General features: G+C 42.9%; 1 protein-coding gene across 4 annotated transcripts in view; it reads left to right on the top strand.

Annotated features, from left to right (window-relative positions):
• Window positions 1-20,836, top strand: part of PRUNE2 (prune homolog 2 with BCH domain) — a 278,459-nt gene that overhangs the window by 59,260 nt on the left and 198,363 nt on the right. For 3 of the 4 annotated variants that reach the window (XM_015535442.2, XM_042963394.1, XM_042963392.1), the window contains exons 2-4: window positions 8,660-8,764; window positions 13,220-13,422; window positions 16,622-16,785. In XM_015535442.2, the coding sequence (XP_015390928.2) occupies window positions 8,660-8,764; window positions 13,220-13,422; window positions 16,622-16,785 (472 nt within the window). The remainder of the gene's footprint in view (window positions 1-8,659; window positions 8,765-13,219; window positions 13,423-16,621; window positions 16,786-20,836) is intronic. The other variant, XM_042963395.1, reaches the window with a different exon arrangement.

Below are 20,836 nucleotides of genomic sequence, written 5' to 3'. Positions count from 1 at the left end.
CTGAGTGATTCAGAGACGTGTAAAAGCACGGAGGGCAAACCTCTGGCACAAGACATCTGTTTCAACTAGAAGGAAGCGGCACCGAAATGGGAAATGGAAGAGCTGTCCCATCCAGTTGGTAGTAAATGTTTGGACACATTTCTCCCCAAAGTAAAATGGCTGGAAAATAATAACCTGTAGACAGTCTGTGTAGAGTAATTGCTATAGGGGCTCTTCGGGAAAGGTAAGAACTTGCGTGTTGGGGCGGGGGTGGGGGGGGGTGGATCATCCTTGACCTTGTATGGTTGAAGCGTGGAAGAAAAATAATGGGGCCGCCCCCAAAAGTGTCCCTGGAGGACATTGTCAGAAAGAGAATCTTGAATGAAAATATAAAAAAATGAAATGCTGTAAGTAAATAGCAATTCTGTCTCCCATTACTATTATGACCCAGAAGAAGTATATGAACCATATATATGAGGTCGCTCCTTTTGAGAACATTCTATGTTCAAGGCGGGCAACAAACAGCTTGAGGAAGAATGGATTCAGTTGAGAACGTGTCCAAAGCCCCAGGAAAAGGAGCCTGACCCCAAGGGGAACCGGGGACCCACATGGCCCACCCAAGAAAGAAGGGCCTCAGGCAATGCTTGGGTTTAGCTTCTGGGTCTCCCACTGCCTATCTACAATGGCCTCTGCATTTGACCATATAGCAGGAGGTGCAGGTGCATAGGATCTGAGCTATTTATAGCTGAATCTGCTCAGCGTGACTCCCAGCCCCTATTTTTCCCCAAATGAGAGATATTAAGAGAGAGTCTTCTCCAGCTTAGCAAAGAGAATCCTGAGGGGGAAAAATGATTGGGGTCTGTTGGGAAAACAGTGAGGCTCGGAGAGGTTATAGGCAATATATACTTATCTGAATTGATTAGGTTTCAGTTTTATCAGTAAGTGAGACAAATTACCTCAAAATAATTTGAGTCTTCTCATTGAAAGCTTTTTGCGTCTTCCTAATCCCTTGGTTTATATTCATCTGGTACGTCACCAAGTAAATTAGGACACTTATGAGAAAATTGAATATAAAATGTCTGTGTCTCGAATTTGCAGATTCTGGTAAATGTTTTTGCTTTGAGACATGACCTGAGGTACAACTCTTGGAAGAAATTAATTATAGCCATTAGAATGAAACTAGAGTTGGGGCGCCTGGGTGGCGCAGTCGGTTAAGCGTCCGACTTCAGCCAGGTCACGATCTCGCGGTCCGTGAGTTCGAGCCCCGCGTCAGGCTCTGGGCTGATGGCTCGAAGCCTGGAGCCTGTTTCCGATTCTGTGTCTCCCTCTCTCTCTGCCCCTCCCCCGTTCATGCTCTGTCTCTCTCTGTCCCAAAAATAAATAAAAAACGTTGAAAAAAAAATTTACAAAAAAAAAAAAAAAAAAAAGAAGGAAACTAGAGTAGATAGCCAGTGGAATAGAGTATCCTGTTTGCCGATATCAGGGAGATTCTTTTTTAAAAGGCACTTATGCTGATTCCAGAAATTTTATACACACATATGTGCTCATACAGTTGCAATCCTTGAGCTAAACAGAATAAAGATCTACAGTTTTGATCTTTGAGCAAGGTCCATAGCATACTAAGTGGATTCAAAAGGAAGCATCTAATATAGAGTGGGAATAGAATGTACCTTACTTTTGTCAAGTACATGTGTTAATATATATACAAGTTAAAAATGTGAATAATCAATAACTATTGAACTTTCAACAGTAGTTATCTTTGGTTTATTAATTTTCATTGTGTCTGCCTTTTTATAATTTCATGTATTTTTTTTTTTTTTCTTAACCAGAAACATAAGCAAAGTAGAAAATAAAATACAAAGGTTTCAATCAGCAGGAAAAATCCCGGTGATCTAGGGACATGCACAGAGTGATAAGCATTTTTGTTTTTGTTTTTGGACGGCTAGTGGATGCCAAGTCCTTTATTCCCTCCAGCATCCTCTCCCTTTGACTTGCAAACTTTATCCGGGTAATGATAAGATTATGAGACATTCAGAAGGTGAGGAGTTATAGACGTTATCTTAAACCCAGGGCCAGTAGCAAAAGCATCTCATTTGTTTACCAACTGAACAAGGGACGGGACTTGTCTATCTCTGGCAGAGCTGATCTGGGGCCTTTGGAGGACCAGGTTACTCTGTGTCTTTGTTGCTCACTTGGCCGTGGTCCCTTTTGTATCCCCTCCTACCTGGCTCTCCTGATGATTGTGACTTATGTGGAGTTGGGGACCTTTGGGGTGACGAGCAGCATGTCAGTCTTTCTTCCACTCACCCTCTGAGTCCTCTCACTTAGAATCATGGCAGCCACAGGCATGTGGAGTCTCCTAGGGAGGAACCAGGGCCCTTTTCTGGACCACCCACAGGCAGCCTCCAGGCAGGGTGACCCCTCATTGAAGTGGAATTAGAAGGAATTAAGGAAACACCAGCTCAACTGCCAACTGTTTTCTTTGCCTGGGTTTCTTTGGAGATAACTCTCGATAAATCGAGAACTTCTTGTCGTCTTGCTTTTTCATTTGTTGGTTAAGGATGAGGGCCTTAGAAATGTTTGTTGCTTCCGTGTGATAGGAAAGATGCTCTCCCAACTTCTGTGGGTTTTGTCTACAATGTTTTCAAAACACAATGCATTTCAGTTAATTATTTTTTGAAAACATTTGCATAGGATTTTTAAGAAAAGTGGGTCGAGGAGGATGGGTCTGAGAAATCATAACTGTGTTGCAAGGCTTGTTGACTAAATGTTAATAATGGGACTTTAAATGTGTCCGGTCATCAGTGGGAGCAGCTTCGTTTCTCAGCGGATATGGCTCTTAGAAAACTAATGGAGGATGAGAGACTCTTAAATACAGAGAACAAACTGAGGGTTGATGGGAGGGGGGTGGAGAGAGGGAAAACACAATGCATTTCAGTTAATTATTTTTGAAAACATTTTCATAGGCTTTTTAAGAAAAGTGGGTTGGAGGGGCACCGGGGTGCCTCTGTATTTAAGAGACTCTTAAATACAGAGAACAAACTGAGGGTTGATGGCAGGGAGGTGGCGGGGGGAGAGGGGAAAATGGGTGACGGGCATTGAGGAGGGCACTTATTGGGATGAGCACTGGGTGTTGTATGTAAGCGATGAACCACGGGAATCTATCCCCAAATCCAAGAGCACACTGTATACCCTGTATGTTAGCCAATTAGGCAATAAATAATATGTCTATAAAAAAAACCCCAAACTAATGGAGGGACTAGACTTCCATCAGGGCTCTAGAAGCCTTCTTTCTGATTGATTCTGTTTTCTGTGGGTGTGTTGGAAAAGTGCTTTTTTGCCTGACAAGTGCAATTCCCTTTAATGGTCAGTTGAGTCTTAATGCTTAGGCATTTTGCTGGCTTTGAAAAAGAGATAAGTAAACCTCATTAAGAAGGCTCATTTTAGTGTTGTATAGGATTACGCTTTGAAAGCATATCAAAATTGTGATCTCAAATACTGGCACGTTCAATATATTTTCTTTTATATGTTGATGAAGGAAAGATCTTGCCCATCTATTTGGAAGTGTAGATGACAAAGCAATATAGTATCTATTTCTACGCATAATCAGGATTCCATTCTGTGTTGGGCCATATTGGGTATAGGCCTTAGCGATGAATCTTTTGTCTCCTGAGATTCTTTAATGCTTGGTGAACTTGTGTCAATACTAGGGAGTGGGTATTTACTTGCCAGATCTATTCACTCCTGGCTAGGAGTTTACAAAGTCACCTTCAGAAAATGTATGCACTAGGCAGTAAATATTTGTTGAACACGTTGGATATCCTCTCACCTCAGGGCCTTTGCCCTTGCTATTCTCCTGGCCTAAGATATCCTTAGGTCCCACTTCTTGGCTTCAGGTCTTTCTCAAATGTCACCTTTTCAAATGAGCCTCATCTCAGTGTACCCTCTTCCTCAAATTATTATCTAATTATCTGGTTCATCATATCTCCTTGCAGCTAATGCAAATGCCGTGAGAGCTGGGATTGTCGTCTGTTTGGTTTACTGCTGTATCGCACAAATAGATGTTTATTACTTGAATGACAGTAATTAATTTAATTGATAAAATTATCACTTTTACTTGGGCATAATTTATCTGCTTGTAAATAATGCAGATGCTAATTCGAACTGCATCAAGGGACGTAGATGTTAAGATCGGACATCTGTGAGTCTATGAATATGCAGAGATGTGAAATAGGCAAAGGTCCACAGACCTGCTCTGAGAGGTACGTGTACAGAGAGTATCACTGTGATCAAGTCAGTTCCCTGAACCTGCTGCCCCTGTAGATGGGGCCTTTGTCACAGAATAGACCAGAATAAGCCTCATAAGGAGCCCTGTTACCGTCCTCGGACGCCTGAAATCAATCCCCAGTCTTTTCTGCCGGGACTGGACCCCTATGCTTGCTCTGTTCACACTGCCAAGGTCATTTGTGCGGGGAAGCTTGAAAGTGGAGCCTGTTTTCTCTGGTTCTTGACCCCCAATTTGAGCAGCCAAATCCTACATGTTTCTTGAGCTCACCTTCTGATTGAGTTCACATAACTAATCTTATGTTTTATTCCTCTAAGCAGGCAGAAGTCTTTCTGAACATGGTTGCTCCAATCTCTAATTTTTGCTACACTTCAATTAATCTTAGTGGTTTTTGATAGGATTCATGCACTTAGGAACATCTGAGATTTTTTGAGGTTGAGCCTCTCACTCCTAAGGCTCATCGGCAGGCACCAAAGTTACCTCGATTGTGACGTTGCGTTTGTCTGCTCCAACATTTTCAGCCAACTCGAAATTTCTGGTCATCTTTTTGGACTATGGCATAATCCCTAGAAAGTCTCTTTAAAATGAAAGAATGGGGGGGGGGGGCGCCTGGGCGGCTCGGTCGGTTAAGCGTCCGACTTCGGCTCAGGTCACGATCTCGCGGCCCGTGAGTTCGAGCCCCACGTCGGGCTCTGTGCTGACAGCTCGGAGCCTGGAACCTGTTTCAGATTCCATGTCTCCCTCTTTCTCTCTCCTCCCCTGCTCATGCTCTGTCTCTCTCTTCTCAAAAATAAATAAACGTTAAAAAAATTTTTTTTAAGTGGAAGAATGGAGTTGCTTGTGGAGAAGCAGATTGGTCCCTGATAGCATGGGCTCCAGGTTGGCACACTTTGATGGAGGTGGGTGGGGTCGGGGGGAGGATAGTGTTGGAAGCTGGGACCTGGGGCATTGACCGCAGATAGCAGACATAAGCAAATGGCACTCAAAGAGGCCCTGAGTATGAAGGAGGTTAGTGTGAGAGAAGAAGGCAGGTCAGACGAGAAACAGGAGAGCATGAAAAGAGAGGCACGTGGCATCGAAAAGAACCCTCAAGATTCTGTCCCGGGACCTTCTATGGTCTGACCTGTAAGATGACGTGTACTTTTTTTCCCCTTTAAACGGACAAGAACGAATAAATAATAATCTTCAAAGAGTCCTGAGTTGTGAGAATTGGTCCAACATGCTTTGGGTTCACAATCTTATTTAGTTTCTTTCAGTTTTTTCTTTTTAAGTAGTAATTGGCTCGGTCTTAGAAATAAACTGACACACAAATCTTCTTGGTTCCTCCATGTCTGGCATGCAAGTTGAGTGTTGAACAAAGAGCTGTACCTAGGAATTACCGAACCTAGACAAGAAAGCAGGTAGGTCAGCTTTGGGGTCATTTGGTGTGGTGCTATAAATGTCTGAACCTTGCTATATTTAGAATGCATATTTAGAATGCATGTTCACTCATTTTGTAGATGAAGTCATTATGGCAGTGTGGGGTGGTTGGTGCAGGGCAGAGCAGAGGGCTCCGTGTACTGGGCCATGGGGTTTGGGAATGATCCTGGCCCCATCACGGACTCCACTGACCTATAAAAAGTATTGTTAATCGTCTTACTGTCTGCCTTACAAGATCTGAGAGGAGAAATGAGGTAATGTCTACTTAGACCTTCGAGTTTCTCGGAAGAACGGCTGTCTACGGTAATATGATTTCCTAATGCATTTGTTTGTGTTGTAATGGAGTATAATTCCATTTGCCTAAATTTCTGTAGGTACCTCTAGAACATCTGACAGTCTTGCACGGGAGAAGCAGTCCGGCTTTTAGATGAGAACTGGGCCTAGACTAGAATCCCCCAAGGGTACAAGTGAGCCAGCTTGTAATTTATGAAGTTAGGGGAAGGAAGCTGAGAGACGACGGAAGGGGGGTTAAAGTTGGTGGTGCTGGTGGGGCGGGGTGTTGTGATTATAATCAGAGAGTTTATATTGTATTTTCAAGTCATGTTGTTTTATTAAATATCATCATCTCAGTATCTTTGAAAAAATACAGGTTTATTTTAATTCAGCAATATTACATATTAGATGACTCGTCTGCAATATCGATACCGCTATTATTCTCTGTATTGACAGACTCTTTAAAACTTCCTTTGAGATTTTTAGTTTATTATGTTTCTCGGGCCACAAGCTGGTTGTTTACAAACTTGTTTCTGACTCTGACATCAGTAGGCCCGTGTCACCAATTACAATTGCATAGATTCATTTGTAAAGTACCTAGTAGGTTACCAAATAATGCCTTCTCTTTGTTTTGTAGAAAAAAGAATAAGTCTCTTTCTGGGAATCGTCGTGAGCAGTGTAATTTTTTATCTAGCCATTTTGAGCAGTACTGCGCTTGAGTTGGCTTTCTAGTCAGTCCTCAGGAGAGAAGTTAAAACAAAGGGTGAAAAGTGGGGGAAGCAGACATATGTGTCACCTCTGGCATACTATAAAGACGTTCATTTTGATTACAGTTATCATTATTGAACAGTTTTGTTGTAGCATTTTCTAGAAGCAGTCATTTCTTTGGCATTTCCAACCCAGTATTTCACAAGGAGGTCAGCCTTCTATAAAGGAGTTTCAAGTAACTATTACGTTAAACCAGGAAAGAAAACAATATGCCTTCTCTTCCAGAGACGAGACTGTATACATTTTTTAATCGCAACTGATTTGTATTGTTAAAGCAATATTACTAACCATATTCCTTTCCCGGGGGGAGGAAAAGTGTTACACTTTCATTTGCTAAGTTATGGGATGTACTGTAGAGAGAACATTTCTTGACACCCAAAATGCGGCCTGAGAAAATAAATTACTACCGAATTGTGTATTGCGTGCCAAGAACATATGAAAAATGTCACTGTCTCTCAAATTAAGAACATCTTATACAAGGAAATGACATAGAACACGCTACTCCTCCCTTATCCTTGGTTTCATGTCCCATGATTTCTATTACCTGCGGTCAACTGCAGGCCAAAAGCAGATGATCCTCTGACACGTGGTCAGAAGGTCAAGAGCGGCCTATGTCACGTGCCTACGTCATTCACCTCCTTCCTCTCACCACGTAGGCATTTTATCATCTCACACCATCACAAGAAGGGTGAGTACAGTACATGAAGATATTCTGAGAGAGGCCACATTCACACAACTTTTATTACAGTATAGTGCTGTAATTGTTCTATTTTATTATTGTTGTTGTTAATCTCTTACGAGGCCTAATTTATAAACTTTATTCATAGGTATGTACGTACAAGAAAAAACAGAGTATATATAGGGTTCAGTATTATCAGCAGTTCTGGGCATCCACTGGGGCTCCTGGAATGTATCCTTTGCGGATAAACGGGGGGCCGCTATACTATGGAACTTCCCTTTGGACTAAAATCTTTTACTAAAAAATTATGACTCAGAGATACAATTCATATCAAGTTAGACTGTGATAATGTTTTTTTACATTTTTTTAATGTTTATTTTTGAGAGAGAGAGAGAGAGAGAGAGAGCGAGCATGAATGGGGGGAGGGGCAGAGAGAGAGGGAGACACAGAATCCGAAGCAGGCTCCAGGCTCTGAGCTGTCAGCACAGAGCCTGATGCGGAGCTCGAACCCACGAACTGTAAGATCATAACCTGAGCTGAAGTTGGATGCTTAACCGACTGAGCCACCCATGTGCCCCAGGCTGTGATAATGTTAATGAAACCACACTTCTGTTGGAAGAGGTCATCTAGAGGACGTGACTGTTGGCTGACCCCTGAGCTACACCTGGGCTGTTGGAGGCTCCTCACCCTCTCCCCTGTCCTTGGAATGTATGTTCTGCCCACCGTTCCCACCATGGGAGCTGCTCCAAGGATGCAGCCTTGAGAGAGTAATGTGGTGTTGAGACCACACATGACTGAGCCCAGTTACGGCCTCTATAAAATTTTTAAAATTCTGGCAGGTGGACGTGAAGATCTACCCATCTTGCAGGTGCCCAAGACAAGCCTTGGAAATAAGTCTCCTTGTTTATTAAACTACCGCCTGCCAAACTTGAAGTGGTCCCGCCTCTTCCTTTGGTCTCTCCCTGCCCTTCACGCGTGGAGGCCAGAGGCAGAGGTCACCTGGGGAGGCTCCTGAGGTGGTGAGCTCACAATTTTCTGTTCCTGAACCGTGCGCTACAATTTGAGCATTTCCGAATTTGAAACCGTGTTGTGCAATCTTATGTCCTCCTGTAAAACTTCATCATAAACTTAGGAATTGTTGCAATTGTGCGTGACTATAGCCAAGGCCTACCTTTGAAAAAAAGATGGAAAACTGTCCTTTTTGTATCGATCTGTTGCACGTCAAATTGTGATGTTTTGTTTGCTATGTGTTTCAGAATCGAAGCAAACGCTTGGAGAAGGTCCATGTGGTTATTGGACATAAATCGTGTGAGTTGGATTCTCTCATTTCCGCCTTCACGTACGCTTACTTTCTAGACAAGGTGAGGGGAAAGAAGACTGTGCTTTTTATATGTGAATTATGATATAACTTCCAAGGGCAAACATTTTCGGGAAAAACGAGGAACCTATTCACTTCCATTTTCACGTTCTGGTTTATTGTTGCCGAGAATAATGTATTATGATTCATTAAACAACAAATACTTACTGGTCACCTACAGTGCGTTAGGTAGGGTCTAGTTGTTTCTTATCGACTCCCTCATAAGACATTTCAATAAGGTCACAGTTTCCAAATTTTTAAAAATAGATGATAGTTGTTTACTTTCATGGGAATTCAGAGAACTAACAAAAGTAAGGGTCAGAATTTCTTGTTTTCCTTTATCACAGCTTGTTGGTTAGTCTTGCCCTTGGGAATAGAGAAGTAAGTGCAGAATAACCTGTGTGAACATTACATGCAATTCGGAACCTATTGGCTGGAATTTTCAGTAACAGAGGTGTTACATGTCGCATCTATATTCTGTTCTTGCCCGTTAGCCCTGACTTTGTACAGCAAGGTCATTCTCAGTTAGTGATGATCTCCCTTGAGTGAGAGTCTTTGTATTCTGTGCAAAGTCTATAACCTCCCTACAGAGGTGGAAAAGACCTATTAACAAATTGTTTTAAAATTGCCATTTCATAAAATTCATCAGCCCGTGATAATGCGTCACCTCAAAGCCTAAAAAAGTACATTATGAGTATCTTGGTGCGGTTTCCAATTTCACAGAATTTTTAATTTTCCAGAGTCTGATTTGTTTTATTCCAATTTTGTTTGGATTCTTGGCTCTGAGAGTATGCATAGCTGATCTCGGGTGATTTAAATTCACATGAAACCTAGTCTTCTAGAGTGAGCTGTGGGCGGCAAGAATGGCTTAGGGCAGCAGCTGACAAGAGAGCCAGGTAAAATATTCTGATCTCTGCATATGGACTTTGTATCAAATTTATCTTAAAATTTGTTGAACGTGGGGCGCCTGGGTGGCTCAGTCGGTTAAGCGTCCGACTTCAGCTCAGGTCATGATCTCACAGTTCGTGAGTTCGGGCCCCACATCGGGCTCTGTGCTGACACCTCAGAGCCTGGAGCCTGCTTCGGATTCTGTGTCTCCCTCTCTCTCTGCCCCTCCCCTGTTCATGCTCTGTCTCCCCCCTTCTCTCTCAAAAAAAAAAAAAAAACAAACATTAAAAAATATTAAACTTTGTTGAACTTTACAAGGGAGATTAATCGGTATAAGGAGATAAACATGCCTATGTGAAGAAATGCATGTTAAATACTTAATCCTATTAACTGGACTTTTTGACTCCTAGAAAACAAATGTCGCTTATCTCGAGAACATAGAGTTGACTGAACAAGACTGGTCTTTAGAAAGATAGTGGTGTGGACTCTTAAGGAAATTATATAACACCACCACCCCCACCAACTCCAATGTCTTGAATGAATATAACACGCAACCAAAGGAGTGAGAAAGTGGTTGTGATAGATAAAATGGGTAAAGAGATGTATGGCCTCTTTTCTCCTTCTAAGGCTCAGCATGGGGACAAATATGGAGTAACTGGAGGGTCACATACTGGAATTTGTTATATTTCTGTGCCTTCCTCTTAGTTTACTGGCCCTGCCCCCTACCAAAGGTCTGCATCTCCATTTGAATTTTCTTCTGAGAACGTGGCTACTTCCTCTGAGAGTATAAACTCGGAATAAATGCAGAGCTTTGCAGCTTCCCATGTATGACTCTATTTAAATACTTTTCCTTCTGGTAGGTAAGCCCCGTTCTACAGATGGGTTAGACTGAGCTTCAGAAAGAAAAATGGCATTCTCCAAGGCACCCAGCAGAGGTTGGGGGGCTAGAAACCTTCTTCTGGTCCTAGCCTCCAAAAAGATCCTGCCAGGATAGGCTCAGGCCACATGTGCTTGACTCAAGTTTCAGTATCAGGAGTTAGAGATAACTCAGTCAACTAATTAGGAAAAGTAAATTTCTATACATAAATTTCTTTTTTTTTTAATATGAAATTTTTTGTCAAATTGGTCTCCATACCACACCCAGTGCTCATCTCAACAGGTGCCCTCCTCAATGCCCATCACCCACCCTCCTCTCCCTCCCACCCCCATCAACTCTCAGTTTATTCTCAGTTTTTAAGAGTCTCTTACGGTTTGGCTCTCTCCCTCTCTAACTTTTTTTTTCCTTCCCCTCCCCCATGGTCTTCTGTTAACTTTCTCAGGATCCACATAAGAGTGAAAACATATGGTATCTGTCTTTCTCTGTATGACTTCTTTCACTTAGCATCACACTCTCCAGTTCCATCCACGTTGCTACAAAAGGCCATTATTTCATTCTTTCTCATTGCCACGTAGTATTCCATTGTGTGTATAAACCACAATTTCTTTATCCATTCATCAGTTGATGGACATTTAGGCTCTTTCCATAATTTGGCTATTGTTGTAAGTGCTGCTATAAACATTGGGGTACAAGTGCCCCTATGCATCAGCACTCCTGTATCCCTTAGGTAAATTCCTAGCAGTGCTATTGCTGGGTCATAGGGTAGATCTATTTTTAATTTTCTGAGGAACCTCCACACTGTTTCCCAGAGCGGCTGCACCAGTTTGCATTCCCACCAACAGTGCAAGGGGGTTCCCGTTTCTCCACATCCTCGCCAGCATCTATAGTCTCCTGATTTGTTCATTTTAGCCACTCTGACTGGTGTGAGGTGGTATCTCAGTGTGGTTTTGATTTGGCTATACATAAATTTCTAATGATTATTGCCCAACTGTGATTCAGGATTAGCCTGACAGTTAAAAGAAAAAGCACTTCGTTGGAATGGCTTTGTGCTTTATATACTATAGCAATGGGTGATTCATTTATTTCACTCAACAAACAAGTATTAAATGCCTACTATGTGCCAGATTGTTTTATGCACTAGGAAACATGACTGAACAAAAAAGACAAAAATCGCTGCCTTGTTAATGCCAGGAAAGGAGATAGATGACAAAGATATTAAAATTGTGTAATAAGCACTATGCTTTGACAGAGCTGGTGATGATGTGAAAACAAAGGCCATTTACTTTATGCAAAAATTCAGTGTTACCAAACCCCACCTTCTCTCAGGGATATTTGGGGTTTATTGCTGTGCAGTCATAGTAATTTTTCAAAGAACCTTTATTTTTAAAAAATTCCTATAGAAAAGTATGTGAATCTGAAATTCTCCAACTCCTACCGTCTCCTGTTTCCCCTTCTTACCACAATTTTTTAAAACATTTTTTTAACTTTATTTATTTATTTGGAGAGAGAGAGCGCATGCACTTGAGCACAGGTAGGGGAGGGGCAGAGAGAGAGGAAGACAGAGAATCCCAAGCAGACTCCGTGCTGTCAGCATAGAGCCTGACATGGGGCTCAAACCCACGAACCGCGAGATCATGACCTGAGCCGAAATCAAGAGTTGGGTGGTTGACCGACTGAGCCAACCAGGCACCCCCACCCAACAATTTTTTAATAACAAGTTTGTTAATATGTGATTTTTTTTTCTAATATAAGAAATGAACAGAGATCTCAATCTGGTAGTGTGTAGGCCAACTCTGGCTCATAAATGAGTTTTTGTTAACCTCCATAGTGTTTTTAATTTAGAAAAATTAATTGTAACAAACATCGTAGATAACAGCCTCAGATCTAGATTTCCAGCTTTTCTTGAGTAATTGAAAGATTCTTATCCTGAAAACACCTGAAATTTTTGCATGTAAACCATTGGCTGGAGCTCAATGGCAGGCATCCCATGTACATGGGACGTACATGCCTTTCTGTATCACACAGTCCTCATCCGCCCTGCAGTAATCATTCTTTTTTTTTTTTTTTAAAATTTTTTTTTTAACGTTTATTTATTTTTGAGACAGAGAGAGACAGAGCATGAACAGGGGAGGGTCAGAGAGAGGGAGACACAGAATCTGAAACAGGCTCCAGGCTCTGAGCGGTCAGCACAGAGCCCGACGCGGGGCTTGAACTCACGAACCGCGAGATCATGACCTGAGCCGAAGTCGGCCGCTTAACCGACTGAGCCACCCAGGCGCCCCCCTGCAGTAATCATTCTGATTTTCTGCTAATTCCATAAAGACCTATGAATTTGTTTCCCCTGAAAAGGAGAATGTGTGTGTGTGTGTGTGTGTGTGTGTGTGTGTGCGTGTGTGTGCGCATATACATATTTTTAATCGTGGAGATGTTGAAATGAGACATAAGATATTTAAAATAAGGCACGAGAGGTTTCATGGAGAGTAACAAGTGTTTACAAAATATTAGGGGCCATTTGCCTGTAGATACTGCTCTACTAATTGGGTTCGGGAAGAATCGATTTTGAATGTCATCCGGGTTAGTGAGGCCAAAAGACTTTTGTTCGCTTTACAATTACCCTCGGGCGTGTAAAACACGGAGTTGTGCTTTGTCTCTTCTCGCTGTTGTCAGTGATTCAGCCAACTTTCTTCTCGGTAGGTCAGTCCACCTGGAGTTCTCTGTTTGCCAGTGCTGAACATACCAAGAACTGAATTCAATTACTTCACTGAGACGAGGTTTATTTTAGAAGAGCTGAACATCTCTGAATCGTTCCACATATTCCGAGATGAAATTAATCTGCATCAGCTAAATGATGAAGGGAAGTTATCTATAACGCTCGTTGGCAGCAATGTGCTGGCGAGGTAAGGCTCTGGAGGTAAGGCCTTTAACCAAGGCCCTTATGGGAAAAGTACCACCTCATTCAGGACTTTTGTGGCTTAGGGAGATGCATTAAAGGCAGAGGACATCGGAAGAAAAAGAATATTTTTTCTTCTCTTACGGCAAACTTTGGGCCATGCCAGCTCTCTTTTGGCCTTTGCATTTCAAATATGACATCTCTGAGTGGAAAGTTCTTGGAGAATTGGCCAAAATTATAATTTTGAACAATCTGAAACAGTTTGTTAAAGCAACACAACAGTCCTATGTACTGATGCTGTAAATGTGTAATGAAAACTGAAATTACATGCCAACTAAAACCGAAACGTTCTCAAGAAAGACATCTCAGTGGTGAAGTGAAAAATTGTAGAGAACAGCTGTGAAAGTCATTTGATCATTGGCTCTTTCATTCATGCCATTTTATACTATAAGAGCGGGATGGATTTTTGAAAGTCCGTGCAGTTCAAACTTGTTATTTTATGGACAAGAAATCTGAGACCCACTGTTGCAGGGGTACCACATGAAGTTAGTAGAAGAGTTTGGATTCAATGTGGGTCTTCTGCCTCCTTCAGTACGTACTTAGGAGTTGCTAACTAGTGCGAGAATCTCAAGGTACGTAAAGAGGAATGAGACAAATTGTCTACCTTCAAGGACTTTCCAACCCAGCCCAAAAATGCCCTTTTATTTAAATCTTAAAAATTTTTTTTAAATCTGTATTTATTTTTGAGAGAGAGAGACAGAGCACGAGCAGGGGAGGGGCAGAGAGAGAGGGAGACACAGAATGTGAAGCAGGCTCTAGGCTCCGAGCTGTCAGCACAGAGCCTGATATGGGGCTCAAACCCACAAATCATGAGATCATGACCTGGACCAAAGTCGGAGGCTTGAGGCTTAACCGACTGAGCCACCCACACACCCATAAAATTTTTTTAAATGTTTTATTCAATTTGGGGGGGGGGGTGGAGAGAGACAGAGACAGAGAGTGAGTGGGGGAGGGGCAGAGAGAGAGGGAGACACAGAATCCGAAACAGGCTCCAGGCTGTCAGCACAGAGCCTGACGCGGGGCTCGAACTCAGGGACCGCGAGATCATGACCTGAGCCGAAGTCGGACGCTTAACCGACTGAGCCACCCAGGTGCCCCCAAAGATGCCCTTTTGATAAGCTCTGTAGTGCTATTGAATGAAGAGTCACTAGTAAATACCTCAGTGGTTTGAGACCGGAGTTTTTTTTTGCACACTTTGCCAATTTGCTGATGGTTTAGGACCATAACCAGTGGATATTGATGTTAGTGTGCATGAAATAAGAACTTGTACTAATATCTAATTTTTTATTTAACTTTTTTTTTAAATTTAAAAAAAAAATTTTTTTTTAACGTTTATTTATTTTTGAGACAGAGAGAGACAGAGCATGAACGGGGGAGGGGCAGAGAGAGAGGGAGACACAGAATCGGAAGCAGGCTCCAGGCTCTGAGCCATCAGCCCAGAGCCCGACGCGGGGCTCGAACTCACGGACCGCGAGATCGTGACCCGGGCTGAAGTCGGACGCTTAACCGACTGAGCCACCCAGGCGCCCCTATTTAACTCTTTTTAGGAAGCATATTTAGGTACGAGTACATTGACCTGCCTGTCATGCAGTTCATTCAGCTCTAAAGAGTTTTGAAAACAGTCTGCTCACGTGAGGCTGTTTTTATCCCCATGCCGCTTGAAACACAAACTCTTTTGCCTATTTATTAATCAGTTGTTGGCTAGGAGTTACCGGGAGGTTATCTGACTGACTTCAATGATCAGTGTTCGGGATGATCACCTCCTTGACTCAATTTATGTGCTCACTTTTACAAACCAATTCATGTGAATAAATATGGATAAAGGCAGTGCAAGAAGCTAAAGAAATCTTGGGAAGTCAGAATCTTTGGAAGAGTTTTGTTCCCAATGAAAACTGAAAAACTGCTGGTTTGGGGGCTGACACTGTGAACTTGAGCTTCAGGACTATTTATGAAACAGAACGCTTTCCAAAATTGAGATCTTTATTTCCTTCATTCCCACTCATTTATTTCTGGCAGACGGAAAGACCAACGTCAGCCTTATTCACCTCTTTCTTTCTGCCTTTGATAAAGCCAACTCATCTCACATGCGAAGAATGACAGTGGGGGGGGGGGGGCGGCGCCTGGGTGGCTCAGTCAGTTAAGCGTCCGACTTCGGCTCAGGTCATGATCTCATGGTTCTTGAGTTCGAGCCCTGTTCGGGCCCTGTGCTGACAGCTCAGAGCCTGGTGCCTGCTTTGGATTCTGTGTCTCCCTCTCTCTCTCTGCCCCTGCCCCACTTGCACTCTGTCTCTCTCCAGAATAAATAAACACTAAAAAATAATTTTAAAAAACTTAAAAAAAAAAAAGGATGATGGTGGAAGTAAATAAGCCCGTGGTCATTTGTCTCCAGCACTGTGACCAGATATGCAAGCTCTGAAACCACATCAGGGTTCAAACACAAGCTAGTCTGCTTATAAGCTTTGTGACCTTGGACAAATTTCTTAACTGCTTTGTGTCTTTGTTTCCCCATTTTTAACTTTTTAAAATTTGTATTTGTTTATTCATTTTAGAGGGAGAGAGAGTACACATGCCAGGGAGAGAGGCAGAGGGAGAGAGAGAATCTTAGGCAGGATAGATGCTCAGCATGGAGCCTGACGTGGGGCTTGATCCCACGACCTTGGCATCGTTACCTGAGCCGAAATCAGGAGTTGGATGCTCAACCGACTGACTCACCCATGTGCCCCTGTTTCCTCATGTTAAAAATGAGGGTTTCACTAGAACCCATTTCATAGGGTCATCGTGTAGTAGAAGACTTAGTGACATTCCTTCTGGCCTCATAATAGTGTCTGGCCTGCAGCGGAAGCTCAGTAAATGGCAGCCATTATTATTACTATTACTACTGCTATTATTATTTATTATTATTTTTCAACAGCAAAACAAGAGACAAGTGCTACGGCGTGAGGGGCTACGACTAAGCCTTTCGGGGAGGGGGGGTGGGTAATTAGGTAATATGGAAAGTGAAGCATAGGCTAAGGGTCACGTGAGCTTCCTCATCTTTTTGGCCGTTGAGAGGAAGTCTTTTGTGTGAGAGCAGAGATTAAATACTTCCAGAAAGTAAGACGATGTGCCATATCCCTTTCCTTTCCTCTCCGCCATTTGCTTTACAGCGAGGACCAAACTTTAGAATCAGCGGTTGTCAAAGTCATTAATCCGGTGGAGCAGAGCGATGGCGGCCTTGAGTTCCGAGAGTCTTCCTCTTCCCTTGTGGTGAAAGAGATTCTCCGGGAGGCTCCTGAGCTCATCACCGAGCAGCTGGCTCATCTCCTCAGAGGTGAGAGATGGCTCTTTCTATTAAATACTGGAAGGCTTAATGGAGTGTTTCTCGACTTGCTCATGCAGAATGAGTGTGATCCATTCTTGGCTTAACAACCCCTTTAAAGACCGCGGGAAGCTTCATCAGGGAAGCGGGGAGTAAAGGGTTTGTTAAAGAGTAGCATTACACTGAATATTAACAATGTGCGTTTAAAAATAGGCATGAAGGGTCTTTGCTGTTTCACTATTAACTGGAACTGCCTCACCTCTGTTGGGGAGCCAGAATGGCTCCTCTGGCCGTCCAGAGCTTCCAGAGGCGGTTCTGGTCCCACAGCAGTGTGACTCAGGCCAGAATCCACTCCTCACATCGAAATATCTCCTGGTACCGACAGAAGCTTGGTTTGCGGAACACTGCTTGGATGACAAAATAAACACGTTTGAGTTTGGTGATTTTGTGTCAGGACTTTTACAGTCTCTTTACCACCTCATTGGCATTGTAATATTTTCCGTCTTAACTTCGCCTCCTTTAAACACTGTGTTCCCAGCACACCATCGTCAATTACCTTTTTTAATCTTTCTTTTTTTAAAAAAAAATGTTTTTTAATGTTTTTATTTATTTTTGAAGGAGAGAGAGAGAGAGAGAGACTGAGCATGAGCTGGGGAGGGGCAGACAGAAAGGGAGACACAGAATCCGAAGCAGGCTCCAGGCTCTGAGCTGTCAGCACAGAGCCCGACGCGGGGCTCGAACCCACAAACTGTGAGACTGAGCCGAAGCCGGACGCTCAACTGACTGAGCCACCCAGGCGCCCCTACCTTTTTTAATCTTTCTTTTACACTCACAGAGCCCGCCACTTCCAAAAAGTTCTTTCTAACCTGGAAATTGTTAGTTGACTTTGGTGGCCCAAAATTACCACAAAAATTCATTAGTGTCTACATAGGACAGCTTTGGGTGTTGTATAAAGCTTTTTTTTTTTCTTTCAATAATCCATCTTGAACATGGTAGACATAGATTTTTCTCGGAAGTATTTAACACAAGAAAGTGAAAAACAGTGATTAACAGACTGAAAGAATTTTTTAAAAAGGAAGGAGAAGACAAAGAAAATGTTGATGCCACTGTTTTTTTTTTTTTAAATTTTTTAAGTTTATTTATTTATTTTGAAAGAGAGAAAGAATCCCAAGCAGACTCTGCACTAACAGTGTGGAGGCCGATGCGGGGCTTGAACTCACAAACCATGAGATCATGTCCTGAGCCGAAATCAAGAGTCAGATGCTTACCACTTGTTATCCACCCAGACGCCCCTGAAGCTAGTCTTTTGAGGACACTTTCCTTCTCTTCCTGTCTCTTCCACAATGTGGAGAAGAAAATGTCCAAGTTTTGTGACTCCTGTAAATATTTTACAACTAATGGCCCCAGTAAACCTGTTTTAAATATTTTTCTGACAATGGACATCTGTAAAAATGCTCTGTGGGAAACTGTGCCCCCAACTAAACCAAGTAACTATGATCATTTATCTCTGTGACAGAGCAGAAGGAAAATAAAGGTAATTGGGGATCCCAGCCACGAGGGAAGTTGTTTAGCAGTGCAAATGATCAAACACAAGAGAGTCGTTTGTTTCAATTTCTTGCAAACTAAGAAGCTTGGTTTATTGTTCAAAAAATACGTGTGTTATTTAGTCGGAACGAAAGGCAGTTGGTCCACAAATTGCTCATCATCTTGCTTTTCTGTAAATAGTAAAAACAGATCAAACTGCGATACTGTGATACGTTGGCACAGAGGTATGATTTTGTTGTTGACGTTGATAATAATGATGCTATGGAGATTTAGGGAATTAGAAGGGATGCAGACCCCTTTTATGAGTTATGTTGGTCTTAGTTGGCAGAGCTATCGAGAATTAGAGGTATGGTAAAGGACCTTGGTTCTTCTTCTCATTGGAGGTTTTCCATAAGGTTGGCCTTGAAGTGGCCTTAGGAAGTTGGCAGAATGGGACATCACTTCCTTGCTGCCTGGACACTGGGATGTAAGAGGAGGAAGTGCCTCTATGTGCAAAGACTGCAATGCAATGTGTCATGAGAGAGTCCAGAGTCCCTACGCCCGGAAGGTGGCTTCATACTGTGGAAAGAAGGCTCTGGAGACCTTTGGCCAAAGTGTGCATGTGGACGTGGATGTACACAGGTGGAGGGGTGATGGAATATCAGTCTTTAGTAGGCGTCAGAAGGGAATCGAGTCAAATTTTGTTACACTCACTCAACTCAAAGTTCGATTTCATGGTCTTCTGATCATGCATTAACACCAAACCCAATGGGAGGTTTTTGACGTGTCTATAAATAATGTTAGCGTTCCTTATTTTCATAACATGGATAGTTCTCTTTCCAAAAGGTTGTCTCTATACACAGCTGTTATTTTATATTTTGGGGTGCTCAAAATAACCATTAACTTGACACACATTTCTAGAATGTATTTATGCGTTCTTCTACGTCTGGAAGGAACATAAAATTTCTATGCACACCTTGCCATCAAGAATTTTGAAAACTGTTTCCAGATGTCGTGAGACTAAATATTTATGGCTGAGACTTGGAAGAGTCTTTAAAAATATCCTAATTAGACCTCTTTGGAGGATATATTATTATAAACTTTATACTAAACCCCCCCCCCGAATTTAGCATGAAAAAAATACTTGGTCAATTTGATTATTCTTTGCCTTTCATACCTGTGGTCATATCCTAGAACACACCATGCTGAGGCACCGTGGTGCGCTGTAAACGGATTTCAGTTGAGTCAGGATATTGATCTCCTCATCCTTGGAGAGGACCCTCAGTATGCCTCTTAGCCCACTAGGCTGGAGAAAACATGGTGATTTTCAGAGTGTTCCTTAACGTGCAAGAGGTCGGGCCTACTCTTCCTTAGCCTTGCTTGGTAAACTCCTCTTCTGCTCAACCTTGAAATATGGCAGCGCCCTTGAACTTCATCCTGGGACATTTTTTCTGTATATTATCCTTTTATCTAAAGCTTCCCTTTAAGTTCCCGGTAGTTAACATCCAGCGTAATATTAGTTTCAGGTGTACAATATTGTGATTCGTGGCTTCCATTCGTCACCCGGTGCTCGTTACAACAGGTGCCCTGCTTAATCCCCATCACCTTTTCCACCCATTGCCCACCCCTCCCCTCAGGCAACCGTCAGTTTGTTCTCTAGAGTTAGGAGTCTGTTTCTTGTCTATACAGTATCCTTGAGTGACCTCATTTCCTTCTGAGATTTTAGATCTCTCTTTAACATTCCAGGTTCATCTCCGGTGCCCGTGTGAGATCTTCGCATGCATGTCTCACTAGCACCACCACCTTGACATGGCTGTGATGGACCCCGTTAGTTCCCTGTACCTCCAAGCCTGCTTTTATCCCGGCTTCCCCGTGTCAGTAAAAGGCCCCGCCGACCCACCACCCGTTACTCAAGCCACAGGCGAGGCGTTATATTTGATTCTTTCCTTTACCTTTCTCACCATCCCCAAGCCCCGCAGTCTGCAACTTGACATCTCCCCTGCCTGCTCTGATATCCTCTCGTGCGTTTCAACCTTTCTTTTCCCATCGCGTGTTCCGGGGACAGGGGCTTTTTCAGATACGCCAAACTCTTTCCACTCTTGAGGATCTATACAAACTGTGCCTTCCTTCTGGAACGCTTATTTCTGTCTCCTAATCTTTCTGTCTATCACGGCTTTCTTCCTCCCTTTTGCTCCCTCACTCCGGAATGCAAGCTTCATGAGAAAGGAGACCTAATGTGTTTTGTTCACTGCTCCCCTGATGTGTCTCTGCCGCCTCAGGAAGTACTGTCGTTAAGAGGCATTGTGCACCATTGTGTATATACTTTCTACTTTTTTAACGTTTGTTTTGAGAGAGAGAGATGTGGGCGGTGGAGGGAGGGAGAGAGAATCCCAAGCAGGCCCCCCGCCGTCAGCGTGGAGCCCGATGTGGGGCTCGATTCCATGAACCGTGAGATCGTGACCTGAGCTGAAATCAAGAGTCAGCCATTTAACCGACGGAGTCTCCCAGGCACCCCTATAACTTTCCTTTTTGTGAATGT

The sequence above is a fragment of the Panthera tigris genome, chromosome D4 (genome assembly GCF_018350195.1).
Source record: "Panthera tigris isolate Pti1 chromosome D4, P.tigris_Pti1_mat1.1, whole genome shotgun sequence".
Classification (NCBI taxonomy): Eukaryota; Metazoa; Chordata; class Mammalia; order Carnivora; family Felidae; genus Panthera; species Panthera tigris.
This window is presented reverse-complemented; position numbering and strand designations above follow the sequence as displayed.